Below are 17,176 nucleotides of genomic sequence, written 5' to 3' on the forward strand. Positions count from 1 at the left end.
CAACTGATCATTTTATTTGCTGTGTGGATGTGAGGCAGCTGCAGCTCATGTCTTTGCATTATTTTTCCATCCCCACTGTTGTACCAGCATATGCCGCATTGCATCAGAAGTTAATAGAACAACCTCTTCTCACCAAACAAATCACTTTTGCAAGCAGTATCAAAGGAAGCTTCCTCATGCTAAACTATGGTAAAAATTATGCATGAACATTTCACTTGGTTGACAAATTTCTACCGATGTCTCGTTTGTACCGGTGTACTGCGCACCACTACCCCCCATCAGCGTTTGAAATCCCACTTTGTGTTAAATTTAAGGGTGGATTTTATCCCGAAATTCAAAAAATGAATTTTAAGCCTCGTCTTACATGTCTGCATTCTGCGTGGAATATGAAAGGAAAGCTAATTTTAGATTCATTAGAAATTTAGATTTTTAGAAAATTAGAGAAAAGCACATGTACATAAGTATTCACAGCCTTAGCCATGAAGCTCAAAATTGAGCTTAGGTGCATCCTGTTTCCCCTGGTCATTCTTGAGATGTTTCTACATCTTAATTGGAGTTTACCTGTGGTAAATTCAGTTGATTGGACATGATTTGGAAAGGCACACACCTATCTATATAAGGTCCCACAGTTGACAGTTCATGTAAGAGCACAAACCAAGCATGAAGTCAAAGGTATTGTCTGTAGATTCTTGAGACAGGATTGGTTTGAGACACAAATCTGGGGATGGTTACAGAAATATTTCTGCTGCTTTGAAGCTCCCAATGAGCACAGTGGCCTCCATCATCCGTAAGTGGAAGAAGTTCGAAATCACCACGACTCTTCCTAGAGCTGGCCGGCCATCTAAACTGAGCGATCAGGGGAGAAGGGCCTTAGTCAGGGAGGTGACCAAGAACACAATAGTCACTCTGTCAGAGCTCCAGAGGTCCTCTGTGGAGAGAGGAGAACCTTCCAGAAGGACAACCATATCTGCAGCAATCCACTAATCAGGCCTGTAGGGTAGAGTGGCCAGAGGGAAGCCACTCCTTAGTAAAAGGCACATGGCAGCCCGCCTCAAGTTGGCCAAAAGGCACCTGAAGGACTCACAGACCATGAGAAACAAAATTCTCTGGTCTGATGAGACAAAGATTGAACTCTTTGGTGTGAATGCCAGACGTCACGTTTGGAGGAAACCAGGCACTGCTCATCACCAGGCCAATACCATCCCTACAGTGAAGCATGGTGGTGGCAGCATCATGCTGTGGTCATGTTTTTCAGCGGCAGGAACTGGGAGACTTGTCAGGATGAAGGGAAAGATGACTGCAGCAATGTACGGAGACATCCTGAATGAAAACCTGTTCCAGAGTGCTCTTGACCTCAGACTGGGGCGACGGTTCATCTTTCAGCAGGACAACGACCCTAAGTACACAGCCACGATATCAAAGGAGTGGCTTCAGGACAGCTCTGTGAATGTCCTTGAGTGGCCCAGCCAGAGCCCAGACTTGAATTCGATTGAACATCTCTGCAGAGATCTTAAAATGGCTTTGCACCGACGCTTCCCATCCAACCTGATGGAACTTGAGAGGTGCTACAAAGAGGAATGGGCGAAACTGGCCAAGTACAGGTGTGCCAGGCTTGTGGCATCATATTCAAAAAGACTTGAGAATGTAATTGCTGCCAAAGGTGCACCGACAAAGTATTGAGCAAAGCCTGTGAATACTTATGTGATTTCTCAGTTTTTTTATTTTTAATAAATTTGCAAAAACCTCAAGTAAACTTTTTTCACGTTGTCATTCTGGAGTGTTGTGTGTAGAATTCTGAGGAAAAAAATGAATTTAATCCATTTTGGAATAAGACTGTAACATAACAAAATGTGGAAAAAGTGATGTGCTGTGAATACTTTCCCGATGCACTGTATATCTCTCTATTATAAAAGAAAATCCTGCGATGAGACATGATCTTGAAGAGAAGCAGAAACACTTTCATTTCCCGCGACACGGTCAAGGCACGTCATACTGACATTTGTTGGAAGCATGTTCCTGTGAGACAGTGACTTGTCAAACAAAATCACGGTCATGTAACCTCTCAGTTGTTACCCCACCCTGCTTACAACCATTTGCCCTACTTAAAACCATTTTCCAACCCGCTGAATCCGAACACAGGGTCACGGGGGTCTGCTGGAGTAAATCCCAGCCAACACAGGGCACCAAGGCAGGAACCAATCCCGGGCAGGGTGCCAACCCACCGCAGCCATTTTCAAACAAGATCATGGTAATCTAAAAAGCAAAGAAGAAAGAGCAGCTGTAAAACAATTGATAAGTTGAAAATGACATGACTGCGACTAAGTGAAGAAGAAAGAGCAGCGCGTCGAAAAATGACCCAAAAGCGCTGGAGACCCAGCAGAACTTCATAAAGACTTTCAAAAACGGTGGTGCCATAAACATGCAGAGCAGGTTACAGATTATGAAAGGAGTGGAATTAAAACAACTCAAAAAAAAACATTGGTGCCATACACACACGGAGCACGTTCAAAAATATGACAATACTAAAATTCGAAAGTGTACAGATTCGAGCCAACAAGTGGAAATTATTACTCGGTGAAATAACAGAACAGCAAACACTGATCGAGTATATGGACATAGGTGATATGTCAGAAGTATATAGATATTGTAAGGCTTTAAAGTTTAAGTCAGAGACTTGTAGATTGGCAAATTCGTGTTGCCGTCAGGGAAAAGTACTGCTATTTCCCAATGAAGAGTCATTTCTGTGAGATTTGTTGTTTGGTGAGCGGGAAATCCACAAACACTACAGGCAAAATATACGTGTCTATAATACTCGTTTTGTGTTATCATTTAGTGCACAAAAGTTGATTTACACAATAATGGACCATACGCTATGAGAATATGTTTAATTTTGAAAAAAACACAATTTGGTCAGGTGTATATTTATGATCACGGACAAGCGCTGCAATAATACAAAGTATTGCACTTTACACAACATTTATCTAGAGAACAAGGACAAAGAAATTGTCTTGGATTTCTTTCTGAATCCAAAGATAGATATCATAGATTCTCATAGCGTATGGTCCATTATTGTGTAAATCAACGTATTTGTAGCTAAACATCCACAAAGGGAGGAAATGCAGTATATTTAGGCCTAAAAAGAACAACATCCAAACAATAACTTTATGACCAACACCCTCCTTACACCTATTTCCCCCACCCCATATTTTGTTGTATATTGCCTTTGATTCATATATATCTAATATATATCTAATCCTGTAATGGTGACACCTGGTAGGTTGTCAAAAGCTTAGAAATAAAATCTGTTTTAAGATACGTGACTCATTTTCTTTTCTTTCTTTGTGGATTTCTTGCTACATGTACAGTATATACAATTTCTTACTTTATACGTATGTCTGAATATTTATGTGTGTGTATTTTATAAATCTTGTTAATGATTGGTTGAAATGAAGTAGGCAGACATGCGCTGCTAGATCCTATTTAACATCATATTTGTCATCACCTCCTCTGCTACACTAGAACGCAAGTAATTAGAAGATTCAATGGAAGATACTTCTTCAGAAAAGAAAATGCTGGCAGTGGTTTAGTATGCTTAATTGAAAACAATAATATTCAATATGTGCCAGATTCTGAAGTTTTAAATAGTTACTTAATCTACTTAATCTGATTTTTATGATTTGTAAGTAAAATTCCTTTTTATGCTGTATTGAAGGAACATGTTTTCACGAACTTCCACCTGCAGCTATAGTCACTTTAGTGCGTGAGCAATTCTCCACGCTAATGTTTAGATCTGACAGTGCCATGCTAAAGTCTTCATACATTATACACTTCATTTCATTATTAATATAACATGGAAAAAGTTTCTGCTTTAGGTATGTGTTCAGGTTTTCTTGCCTTGCATTTTCTTTCATTCTGCACTTACCCAGATTGTTCTAGACACACAACACACATGAAATGCATGTGTTCCAAATAACAATATATCATTTCCCTTATACATCTCCACCTCGCATGCAGATAAAGAGCCTTGAGCTGTGAGAACTCTGACGGAGTTGAGTTCCGTCGTGTGGGGGGATGGGATAGCAGGCTGCTTGCTGCTTGTGCTGATCGACACATTTACAAAACAAAAGACTCTGATGAGCAGAGGTGCAGAAAGGAGGAGAGGATATTAAGTTGGCGCGGGATTATGGGTTTTTTCTTTGGGTTTAGGGATTCTAGTGTTAAGATGAAGGGGTCTGGGATTTAGATTGAAGGATCCTCCAGGAAAAAATTGGCTCTGTGTATACATATGTCTTGTAAACCAAAATATTGGAGTATATATGATTACTTGCTAAGACATTCTTTTCCCGATGAACAACATGCTTGTGATTTTTAATTCAACGTGACATTTAAATCTGAACTGCTGGCCATTGGATGTTCAAAATGAAGATGCTTGTGTAAACAGGAAATTTTAGAAACAACTTGGGAGAAATTTTAAATGTGACCTCCAGTTTTCAAGATGTTTTCCAATGATCCTTTGCACAGTTTTAAGAAACACTGAAATTGTTACCATGATGCGCACTAAAGGAAAAATGACATTGGGAATAGGCATATATTAACATTTGGAATATGTATTTTCTTTTTGATGTTGATATATTTTGGGAGGTGCTTTTCATTTTTTCTGATGGTAGTTTATACTGTCAAGCACGGATTTCTTTAAAGGCAGACATCTGCTTTAAGCTCAGGAATAGGGAATGTAAGCAGCTTGATTGGTATGTGATGAGTTAAGCTTTATTGTTTCTTAATGTGACGGAAAATCAATATTAATTTGTTTTTTTTTTGCTTTTTTTATAGCCCCCAAAGTCTTCTGATCTTGCAGTTATTTGTTTCACCAGTGGAACCACAGGTATTGTTTTTCCAGTAAATTCTTAGTGTATCATGATATGTTTTAACAATTTTATATGATTTGTGAGGATAAAGTGCTTTGAGAAAAGCACATTTGGAGGCATTGCTAAATATTACAGGATTATGTTTTATTAAACATATCCAATGCATGAAATGGTTTGCATTAGGGCATTGGTTGTAGGAATGCTTCATCTGCTGTAAATATGTTTTTGACAGTAACTCTTGTCATTTACATTCCTAGATATTATGTGCATCTTTAACTGACCTTTGTAAATCAGTCTTTAAGGTGCTGATTTACATAGCAGAATGGAGCATTATACTTAGTTCTGGTTTTGGTATTGACATGGAAACCGTGCTTGTCAATTGTGTATACTGTATACATACACTGCTTTTGTCAGCACTGAAGCAAAATTCTGCATACAAATTTTTTAAAGAATATTTTCTGATTTTTAGTTAGTTTTCTGAATCTATGCCACCTTTCACATATTCTGGATTGCTATGCTGACAAGGTTTTTATTTATCACATCTTACAAAAAAGAAAATAAACAAATGTTTCAGTTGGTCAATTGGCTGTGTCTTCAGGAATATAAAATATTAATTTAAATTTTCTTTATGATGTATTGTTTAAGAATTAGCCTTGTACCATTTTTGATGTAAGAATCCTTAACTGGTATTCTGTTATATTGACTTCTGGTTTTGCTTAGCAACAAAAGAACATTTATTCATCCAGTCCATCTTTACCCCATCTTGAAGCTGGAAATGGATCACATTCTTTTGCACAGGAACATCAATAATTTCTTCTCTTTTGTCTCCAATCCCGGCTTTCCATCACCCTTCTTTCTCTTTTCTTTGGTATACGAGTTACCTAGAGCCAAGATCTATGTCCACTTTTGGTCATCAGAAGTGGTAACTCCTAAAAATTTAAAGCTGATGACTCTCTACATTGCATATCCCCACAGGATGTGCAGTATGGTTTTACTGCAGCTAACTTCTTTGGTCAGAATTCTGTTTAAAAATGGTTCATCATAAGTAGTACTTGGGATAATTGATTTTGATGAGATATGAAGCATTAAGCCCAAATAATGCTTGGGACAGTTTTCTTCTGCCATCTTGTGGATTAAATAACATGATACAGCAAAAAATAATGCATTTTTTATCCGTTCTGCCCACTCTACGGTAGCTCAATATTCATCAGCAGGGCAGAGCCCAACAAAAACACATTGGTGTATAAGCAAAAACTAGTAAAGCTAGTTTTAGGACAAACTGAAAGTAAACCCTTACATTACTCCTAAAACAAGCAGTAGTAATGTTAATGTGAATTGGTCGCATTGTATGATCAAACTACAATGATATGATTGGTAAATTAAGTCCCATGAAGGTTCACTGTGGTCTAAGTAGCTTTGCTGTTAAAAAGGCAAAATAAAAGTGATTAAGTAGAAGGACAAGAAAATCATTAGGACTGTTAATTGTTCATGTCAGGGGTAATGTGGAATTCACTGTACTATGATTGGAGCATATTTTGTAAACTTGAGGAAAATGTAAAAATATTTTTAGAAATAGAAAAAAAAGTATGCAAATATAGTCCCAGTCTAAAATAATTGATTCCTTCTGTTCTTTGAGATGAGGCAAGGGTTAAAGGCTCTGGCAGTTAGTACATGATCCTTCTTCTTTGAATGCCAAATTTATAATAAAACATTATATTATGGCAGCTATTTTTTAGAAGGATGGTTCCTGTATGAACAAATTTTTTTTACCTTTTTTGTAATTGTATTGAGTTTACTGGTGTTTCCCCTTATGAAAAAAAGTTAAAGGTTATTTCCACATTGAAGAGGAAATAAGGTAAGAGACACAATGCTTTGGTAAAATCCCTGATGACAGCTATACAGCTGAAAAGTTGCTTCTTCTATCTTCTTTCCTTTTCAGTATGGAAGAAATTTTCGATTTTTATTTTCCTTTGCAGATGCACACTGGTAATTATCTTTAGTAGCATTCCGTTTTGTTGTTTCACCAAAAAGAAAATGACACAGCCAGTATAAGCAAATGGGTTGTCATCATAATTTAGTTTTTATTGTTTATCATATTTATTTAAAGGCTTCACTCAATAGGTTGTACTTTCTGCTGGATCTCAACCAAAATGGAAAATTAATCTGAAACTTTAACTACAGTAGATTCTTAAAGTATTTAGACCTCTTCAGTATTTTCACATTTTGTTGTATTGCAGCCTTGTACTTAAATCGTTTGAATTCTTGTTCTACCATATCAGATAACAATCAATCACCCAAAATGGAAAAAAGGATTTTTGAAATTTTTGCAACAGAAAATGAGAAACTTTTACCTTCTAAATGCAAAGCCAAAGGAGAAAGGGAAGGAATTTGGTTTCTTTCTAAAAACCACTATATGTAGCCAAGCATACTTGCAGCATTGAAATTAATTACCGGTTTGCAAATAAGAGAAGTGACCCTCCTGGATGTTTACAGCTCGGGGGTGGTGAAGGGTATTTCTGTGACAAATTAGTAGCTTTAAGGCATTTTAAGAATGGTTAGAGCTGCTTGGCCAAGTTGTGTATTTTCCTGAACTCAGGTTTTCCCAAATAAAAAAAAAAGTTAATAGGTAACCATCTACAAGATAAATTACTTTTTAAATGATGGCAGTTTAAGTGTGTGCATTTTTATGCATAATCATGTTTATACAATTCCCTCAATTAATTGAGGTTATTGAACAGTGTAATATCTTCTGAATTGAATAAAAATAATTAACATCTGAAAGAATTACAAAAATTTCCAGTACTGTTTCTTACTGTTTTAAGGAAACCCAAAAGGAGCAATGATCACACATGGAAATGTTGTAGGCAATGCTTCTGGCTTTATAAAAATGACAGAGGTAAATATAATTCTGCAGTTTATTTTTTGTATGCTTTTTCTCTTTGTACACTTATTTCATTTGTTAATAGTTGTTTATTCTTTGTACCATACAGCATCTTGACAATAAAATGCATTAAGCTTTAGTTGAAGCTATAGATATATATTTTTTATTTTGCTTTGAACTGAAGAGTGCCATTAATTTAATCCTGTTTTGCTTTGCATGATAATTTTTGAAATTGACCTTGGATTTACACTATAATAACAATAATCCATTTTATTTATATAGCACATTTTCCATACTCAAAGTGCATGTTTTTAATCATGTAGCATTCAGTTCCTTTACGGTAAAAAAAAAAAAAAATCAGTCATGTTGGGTAATTCAGACTGCATATTGTTACAGAATATGTAGAATGTACAAAGGAATCTGGTTGTTATCCCTTTTTAGGGATATATCGGTGCAACTAACAGAATTTTCTCAACCTTCTTGTGTATTTAGTTCTATTATATTCTACATGAGTATTTAGGTCTATGTATCTGCAGTTAGAGTCTTAGTAAATGGAGTTTGCTAATTTTCATGCAATTAAGTCAACAGTGCCAGTAGATTGAACGTACCTTTTCATGATAAACACTCTCCTAAGATCATTTATATAATCTATATAACATAATTGTGTCTGTTTCGGTTATTTAGGCCTTGGTAGGAAACGAGACTTGCTTAAGGTCACATGATGAGGCAGTCGAGGGGATTCAACCACCACATTTGTCATTTTATGTAACAAATTTCTAACATCAAGATCATCCTGAGGGGCTTTATTTATAGACATCCACTTAATTGCTTGTATGATGAAGAGACACACTCATATTCACATTGTATTAACCAATTGTAATGTACATTTGATAAAATGGAGGTAATGGTAAGAATAGGTAAATGCAGGAAATTCCTTGTAACCATCTGCAAAAAGTGTTCTTTCTTGAGTAAATGTTCACAGTGTAACATGCAAGTTGCACATGAAGGAATATTAGGAGTGTCATTATTAAAAGTAAAAAATATTCCCAATAGGCCATGTTGGACCTTTGGTTTGAAAATTAGGGTTAAGGTTGGCTTCATCAGCACTCCCCAAGCTTGTATAGCCATACAAAAAAAGTAGTAATTATTACTGTGAAATCCATCAGGTACATTTTTCAAGTGGGTTGAATAATTTCTGAAGGCACTGTGTGGTCCTCGAATGTGTTGGTGCATAATTTCTGGATTAAGAGTAATATTGAATGGAAAGAAATATTTATGTATAATTTGATAATTACTCATTGTATCTTAATTTTTAAAAAATGTTCAGTAATTTTTTAGAACTACTGAGCAGTAATCTGTGTGATAATGATAGTTTAACAGTATTTTGCTTGAATTTCATCCTGTTTCATATCTTTGTTTCTTAATTTGCATGAGAAATCAAACTTTCTTACAGAATAATCTTTTTTGCTTATTTAGGCTTTAAATACCTCTCTAAGCAAGCTGAAAGGAGTACTCCACCTAAAAATAATTTAGTAGTATGTTTTATGTTACTTACGACATGTTTGTGTTGATGGCTGAGAAAAAAATTTTAATCATGTTTTCATGGAGAACGGAGGTCATGTTTCTCATAGAACAGAAGCCTGTGGTGATCATCACTGGACAACAGCAAACATATGTGAACATATGAGAGTAAAACTTTTTCCCAGCCACTACTACAAATTACATGGGATAATTAAAATCTAAAAAATGATTATTTTTTTATGTGAAGTATTCCTTCAAGAACTGAAGTATCAAAGGGGCTATATCTAAAAGTTTTTGTCAAAAAGTCTGAATATCTTTGACAGATAAACCAAATGAGTATTGTTATCACTGCCTAGGCTGATTTTATTTATATACCGAAAATATAAAAACCTTACAATAACAAAAAAAAAAATTGTAACAGCAACAAAGCAACAGCTACTTCTTGGTACTGGCCCCGTGTTACTACTGTTCTACCGAATCTTCTAAAAAATTACAGATTATTTAGGAACTAATTGTGCACTTCTGTTTTTATTTTCTTGCTCTCTCTCTCTCTTTCTTTGCTTTCAGCGATTGTTCATGCTTACTGCTGAAGATGTATTAATCTCCTTCTTGCCCCTGGCACATATGTTTGAACGAGTAGTAGAGGTAGGCTGTAACCACTATTATGGCTTATATGTGATTTATTTCATAGGCTGCCTACCATGTAAATTCCAGTGATACCCATGTATCATATTTACCCCTTGCACATATGTTTGAGAGAATAGTACAGGTAAGTATCCCCAAATACTTTTTGCATGACAAATTTAGAATATTGAGCAATCTTCCCAAGTGGGAGTTTGTGGTCTACAATGTGATTAATTTCTCTAAATGGTTGTTATACTGCTGAATCAACAGTCTTCAATGCCAGGTATATTTATGTAAATTAGAAAATCCGCAATATTCATTATATGCTGCTAAAAATAGTTGTACTAGTGTGAATCTGGCAAGAGTTTCTTGCTGCTGCAATCTCTTCAGTACCATAATATCTGCGGTTGAGTTTTACCAAATATCAAAAATGTGACCAAAAAAGACTGCTCAGTATGCCACACAGCAAAATATTTGGTACTGGTCATGTCAGTTAAGAAATGATTTAATAGAGGCAATAAAATTACAAATGAATTTGCAGCAAACATTGAAAAAGCAAATGAAAAGGAAGTGTGATCTTGTCACATTCGGTTGTGCAGGATGAAGGTCTGCTTGCTGTAATCTGCTTATGCAAGCCCAGACATATTTGTTGTGGATTGAAAATTATGTAATGCTTTCTGGTTGAAGTATTTACATATTGTAATTTTTACATCACCGGTAAATAGAGCACAAATGTCAAAAAGTTCTCTTTTCAGCATATTTTATAAAAAAAAAAAGTGAAGCGTGATATGCAGAAGATGCAGCTTGGTAGCAGCAGCTGCAAACCAGCAGCTGATCCATCCACCACATCTCCTTAGCATGCGTTCAGCCCCACGCTTCACAATGCAGTATAGTATATATATAATAATAAAAGGCAAAGCCCTGACTCACTCACTGAAGCATAACTAATTCTCCAACTTCTCATGTAGGTAGAAAGCTGAAATTTGGCAGGCTTATTCCTTACAGCTTACTTACAAAAGTTAAGCAGGTTTCATTTCGAAATTCTACACATAACGGTCAACAAAGTCCGCCATGTTGAACTTTCTTATTTATGGCTCCATCTTCACGAAATTTGGTAGGCAGCTTCCCTGCGCTAACCAAAACCGATGTACATACTTATTTTGGTGGTATGATGCCACTGTCGGCCGTCATATTGAATTTTCCAAACGTCACTAATTCTCCAACTTCCCATGTAGGCAAAAGGCTGAAATTTGGCAGGCCCATTCCTTACAGCTTACTTACAAAAGTTAAACAGGTTTCATTTCGAAATTCTATGCATAACGGTCATAACGGTTGACAACATCCGCCATATTGAACTTTCTCATTCATGGCCCCATCTTCACGAAATTAGGTAGGCAGCTTCCCTGCGCCAACCGAAACCAATGTACATACTTATTTCGGTGGTATGACGCCACTGTCAGCCGCCATATTGAACTTTTAACGGAAACCGATGTACGTACTTATTTCGTTGGTATGACACCACTGTCGGCCGCCATATTGAACTTTCCAACGTCACTAATTCTCCAACTTACCATGTAGGTAGAAGGCTGAAATTTGGCAGGCTTATTCCTTACAGCTTACCTACAAAAATTTGGCAGGTTTCATTTCGAAATTCTACACGTAACGGTCATAACGGTCAACAACGTCTGCCATGTTGAACTTTCTTATTTACGGCCCCAAATTCACGAAATTTGGTAGGTGGCTTCCCTGAGCTAACCGAAACCAATGTACGTACTTATTTCAGTGGTTTTTATGGCCCCATCTTGTCAAAATTTGGTACAAGGGTTCCCAACGCTAACTGAATCCTACTTACGTACATTTATACGTCCATAGCCTGCAGCTCGGCCACTGTGTGAGGTGGCGTTGGGTCCCCCGTCCCAACGCCTCCCATGTTGTTGGCTGCCTGCCTATATAAGACCGTCCGTCGCTCCGGTCTCTACATTCCCTTCCTTGCTTCGCCACGGGATTCATGTCTCCCTATTGATAACTACACCCTTTTTGTTTAATCCACGGCTTCTCCGCGGTTTTATTGTTTGTTTATTACAATTATAGTTATTGTATAGGTATTTTAGACTTACTTTACATTTCTCAGGTACCCATTTCCTTTATCATTCCAACCCCCATTACCATGTCTATCGAGGTGATCACTATCGATCAGAGAACTGTCACTTACCGAGTGGTTTCCATGCCCGGAGATGGCACCTACCTTTTCCATTCTCTTTGTTACATATTGCACGGCCATATCAGGCTCACTCTTGATATCCGGAGGAACATTGTGTCTTATGTATTGAATGACTGGGACAGGTTCGAGGTGTGGACTGATGATGGTACAGGAGATGATTATACTACACAGGAGCACTAGAAGAGTGAAATGCTTAAGCCCTTCACCTATGCATCTGCATGTGAGTTGATGGCTGCCGCTGAATTGTTCAGTTGTCGCTTTCAAGTGTAGCGAAATGGCCAAATATTTTACACCTTTCGACAACCGCCAATACCTCTTAAACATCTTAGATTCACAGGTGACGATTTCAGTAGTGGACACTTTGATGTTTATGAATGTTTAAACTCTCAAAAGCTGGATGTGATTTTATCGATGAAACCGGTTGTGTGCTTACAACGCTTGACAGATGCCGAATGTCACTTCAACACAACAAATCCTGCAAATACTGTCGAAATTGAAACAAACCATGAAACTCAAACCGATTAAAGAGTAAGCTCAGCGCACAGCTTGGTCACGTTACAACCGGAGGGCCAAACTGACAACATGGTATACAAAGAGATCCTTAACAAATAATTATTGGCATATTTTCCCTCAGTTTAAAAAGGTATAATTTTCTTTTTAATAAAAATTTTAATGCAGTACTTCAGCAAGCTGGGTATTTTGCTAGTGTGTGTGTGTATGTATGTGTATATATATATATATATATATAATAAAAAATCTTGGGTTGATACATGATCTTCTCAGAAGACACGTTGATGTCCTGCGAGACAAGGCAGTGAGACAAAAGGACAGCTGGTGTACAGGCTTTTAAATGATCAGCGTGCAGCGTGACAAGCATAATATGCAGCTCGGCAGCTGATCCGCCCGCATCTCCTTAGCGTGTGTTCAGCACCCCCTCTTCACAATGCGAGCAGCAGACACGCGAAGTGGCAGGAGCGTAGCATGCCCCGGTGGTGGGGGAGAGGGGGTGGACGAGCAAAGCGAGCAGTGGCAAAGCCCCATAGTGTGTGTGTATATATGTATATATATATATATATATATGTATATGTGTATATACAGGGTGCAGCAGAAATAACTCCCACATTTCGAAAAATCACTGTGGGGTCTCCAAAGCAGGTAGAGGGGTGCGGTCCGTTCTGTTAGGTAAGGTACATAAAATTTTCAGTCATCACCATGCCATGGTCGGGTGAGCATCGAGGCTTTGTAGTGTTTGTTTTCAAAAATGGCATATCTGTAGCTGTGGCGCAGAGGGTGTTTCGCACGCGGTTCAGTTTACATGCTAATGAAAGTGTTCCAGACAGGAAAACAATTTTGCTTTGGGTTCAAAGAGTAAGGGCAACAGGATCTACACTGAAGAGAAAACCACCCAGACATCCCAAAAATGTGAGAACACTCATTGCTGCAGTGAGGGCTTCGATTGAGCTGTCTCCAACGCGTTCAGCATGGAAACATGCCTCAGCTCTTCGGATTTCGGTAAGAAATGTGAGGCGAATTTTGCATACTGACCTTCATTTACACCCGTACAAGATTATGATTGGCCAGGAATTGTCTCCAGCACACTGGGGAGGACGTATGGATTGCTGTAATGGGATCCTTGCAGCTGTGCCTCCCACTGGCATTCTGTGGAGTAACGATGAAGCCCATTTCCACCTTTCTGGCACAGTGAACAAATAATTTTCGCTACTGGGCTGCTGAAAACCCTCGAGAACTCCATGCACGACCTCTTCACAGCCTAAAAGTGACCGTTTGGTGTGCTGTGTCGTCTATAGGCGTCATTGGGCCTTACTTTTTTGAAGAGGGTGGAGTCACAGTTACTGTAAATTCCAATCGATATTGCGACATGTTGGAGAATTTTCTGTGCCTGAAAATTGAAGAGTATGGGGAAGAACACAACCCAGAGGACTTCTGGTTCCAACAGGATGGTGCTACGGCCAATACAGCACGTCGTCCGCACAAAATTTTGCAGGAGATGTTCCCAGGTTGAGTGGTCTCCTTACGCAAGGCAGTTCCGTGGCCACCGCGCTCACCTGATTAAGTCCCTGTGACTTTTTTCTGTTGGGTTACCTTAAGGCCGAGGTTTTCAAACATTGTGTGTATATATACAGTGCATCTGGAAAGTATTCACAGCGCATCACTATTTTCACATTTTGTTATGTTACAGCCTTATTCCAAAATGGATTAAATTCATTTTTTTCCTCAGAATTCTACACACAACACCTCATAATGACAACGTGAAAAAAGTTTACTTGAGGTTTCTGCAAATTTATTAAAAATAAAAAAACAAAGAAATCACATGTACATAAGTATTCACAGCCTTTACATTGAAGCTCGAAATTGAGCTCAGGTGCATCCTGTTTCCCCTGATCATCCTTTAGAAGTTTCTGCAGCTTAATTGGAGTCCACCTGTGATAAATTCAGTTGATTGGACATGATTTGGAAAGGCACACACCTGCCTATATAAGGTCCCACAGTTGACAGTTCATGTCAGAGCACAAACCAAGCATATCAAAGGAATTGTCTGTAGACCTCCAAGACAGGATTGTCTCAAGGCACAAATCTGGGGAAGGTTATAGAAAAAATTCTGCTGCTTTGAAGGTCCCAATGAGCACAGTGGCCTCCATCATCCGTAAGTGGAAGAAGTTTGAAACCACCAGGACTCTTCCTAGAGTTGGCCGGCCGTCTAAACTGAGCGATCGGGGGAGAAGGGCCTTAAGGAGGTGACCAAGAACCCGATGGTCACACTGTCAAAGGTCCTCTGTGGAGAGAGGAGAACCTTCCAGAAGGACAACCATCTTTGCAGCAATCCACCAATCAGGCCCGTATAGTGGAGTGGCCAGACGGAAGCCATTCCTTAGTAAAAGGCACATGGCAGCCCACCTGGAGTTTGCCAAAAGGCAAACGGCACCTGAAGGACTCTCTTTGTTTTGAGAAACAAAATTCTCCGGTCTGATGAGACAAAGATTGAACTCTTTGGTGTGAATGCCAGGCGTCACGTTTGAAGGAAACCAGGCACCGCTCATCACCAGGCCAATACCACAGTGAAGCATGGTGATGGCAGCATCATGCTGTTGGGATGTTTTTCAGCAGCAGGAACTGGGAAACTAGTCAGGATAAAGGGAAAGATGACTGCAGCAATGTACAGAGACATCCTGGATGAAAACCTGCTCCAGAGCACTCTTGACCTCAGACTGGGGCGACGGTTCATCTTTCAGCAGGACAGCGACCCTAAGCACACAGCCAAGATATCAAAGAAGTGGCTTCAGGATAACTCTGTGAATATCCTTGAGTGGCCCAGCCAGAGCCCAGACTTGAATCCGATTGAACATCTCTGGAGAGATCTTAAAATGGCTGTGCAACGACGCTTCCCATCCAACCTGATGGAGCTTGAGAGGTGCTGCAAAGAGGAATGGGAGAAACTGGCCAATGATAGGTGTGCCAAGCTTGTGACATCATATTCAAAAAGACTTGAGGCTGTAATTGCTGCTAAAGGTGCATCGACAAAGTATTGAGCAAAGGCTGTGAATACTTATGTACATGTGATTTCTCAGTTTTTTTATTTTTAATAAATTAGCAAAACCCTCAAGTAAACTTTTTTCACGTTGTTATTATGGGGTGTTGTGTGTAGAATTCTGAGGCTGTAACATAACAAAATGTGGAAAAAGTGATGTGCTGTGAATACTTTCTGGATGCACTGTATATGTGTATGTATACAGTGTGTATATATGTGTGTTTTCAAAGTGTTCCTTTAATTTTTTTGAGGATTTTAATTTATATATATATATATATACTTCTCCAGACCCTTTCATGTCTGTCAATTGTGCTCAGGGTGAGCAGATACCGGTCCTGCTGATGGGTTAAGGTCCTTCTACGGCCCTGTCCAGCTGTCCTAGAGTAACTGCCTGACTCCTGGAATCTTCTCCATGCTATTAATACTGCGCTGGGAGACACAGCAAACCTTCTGCCAATGGCACGTATTGTTGTGCCATCCTGGAGAAGTTGGACTACCTGTGCAGCTTCTGTATGGTCCAGGCATCGCCTCATGCTACCAGTAGTGACACCGACCATAGCCAAATGCAAAACTAGTGAATAAACAGAAAAGATGAGGAGTGAAAAATGTCAGTGTCCTCCACCTGTTAAACCATTCCTGCCTTTAGGGTCATCTCATTGTCGCCCCTCTAATGTTTCATTGATGTGATGCTATACTCTGATTAAAAACCATTCTTTCAGCTTTTTGAGCTGTGTGTGTGTTTGTATGTGTGTATGTATGTATGTATGTGTATATATATGTATGTATATATATGTATGTATATATATGTATGTATGTATGTGTGTATAAATATATATATATATATATATATATATATATAGGTGTGTGTGTGTGTGTATATATATATATATATATATATATATATATATATATATATATATATATATATATATATATATATGTGTATATATATGTATATAAACCGCTCAAAAAAATTAAAGGAACACTTTGAAAACACATCAGATCTCAATGGGAAAAAAAAACCTCCTGGATATCTATACTGATATAGACTGGGTAATGTGTTAGGAACGAAAGGATGCCACATCGTTTCATGGAAATGAAAATGATCAACCTACAGAGCCCTGAATTCAAAGATGCCCCAAAAATCAGAGTGAAAAAATTATGTGGCAGGCTAGTCCATTTTGCCAAAATTTAATTGCAGCAACTCAAAATTATACGCGGCACTTTGTATGGCCCCTGTGTTCTTGTATACATGCCTGACAACATCGGTGCATGCTTCTAATGAGATGACAGATGGTGTTGTGGGGATCTCCTCCCAGATCTGGACCAGGGCATCACTGAGCTCCTGGACAGTCTGAGGTGCAACCTGGTGGCATTGGATGGACCAAAACATAATGTCCCAGAGGTGTTCTATTGGATTTAGGTCAGGAAAGTGTGGTGGCCAGTCAATGGTATCAATTCCTTCATCCTCCAGGAACTGCCTGCATACTCTCACCACATGAGGCCAGGAATTGTTG

The 17,176-nt window shown here is 38.4% G+C and overlaps 1 protein-coding gene across 4 annotated transcripts in view; it reads left to right on the plus strand.

Annotated features, from left to right (window-relative positions):
• acsl1a (acyl-CoA synthetase long chain family member 1a) overlaps positions 1-17,176 on the plus strand; it is a 215,758-nt gene that overhangs the window by 137,005 nt on the left and 61,577 nt on the right. For 3 of the 4 annotated variants that reach the window (XM_039751008.1, XM_039751009.1, XM_039751010.1), the window contains exons 9-11: positions 4,831-4,882; positions 7,688-7,761; positions 9,835-9,912. In XM_039751008.1, coding sequence (XP_039606942.1) covers positions 4,831-4,882; positions 7,688-7,761; positions 9,835-9,912 — 204 coding nt within the window. Of the gene's footprint in view, positions 1-4,830; positions 4,883-7,687; positions 7,762-9,834; positions 9,913-9,958; positions 10,037-17,176 lie in introns of all 4 variants that reach the window. The other variant, XM_039751011.1, reaches the window with a different exon arrangement.

This window comes from Polypterus senegalus, chromosome 4, assembly GCF_016835505.1.
Source record: "Polypterus senegalus isolate Bchr_013 chromosome 4, ASM1683550v1, whole genome shotgun sequence".
In the NCBI taxonomy this organism is placed as follows: Eukaryota; Metazoa; Chordata; class Cladistia; order Polypteriformes; family Polypteridae; genus Polypterus; species Polypterus senegalus.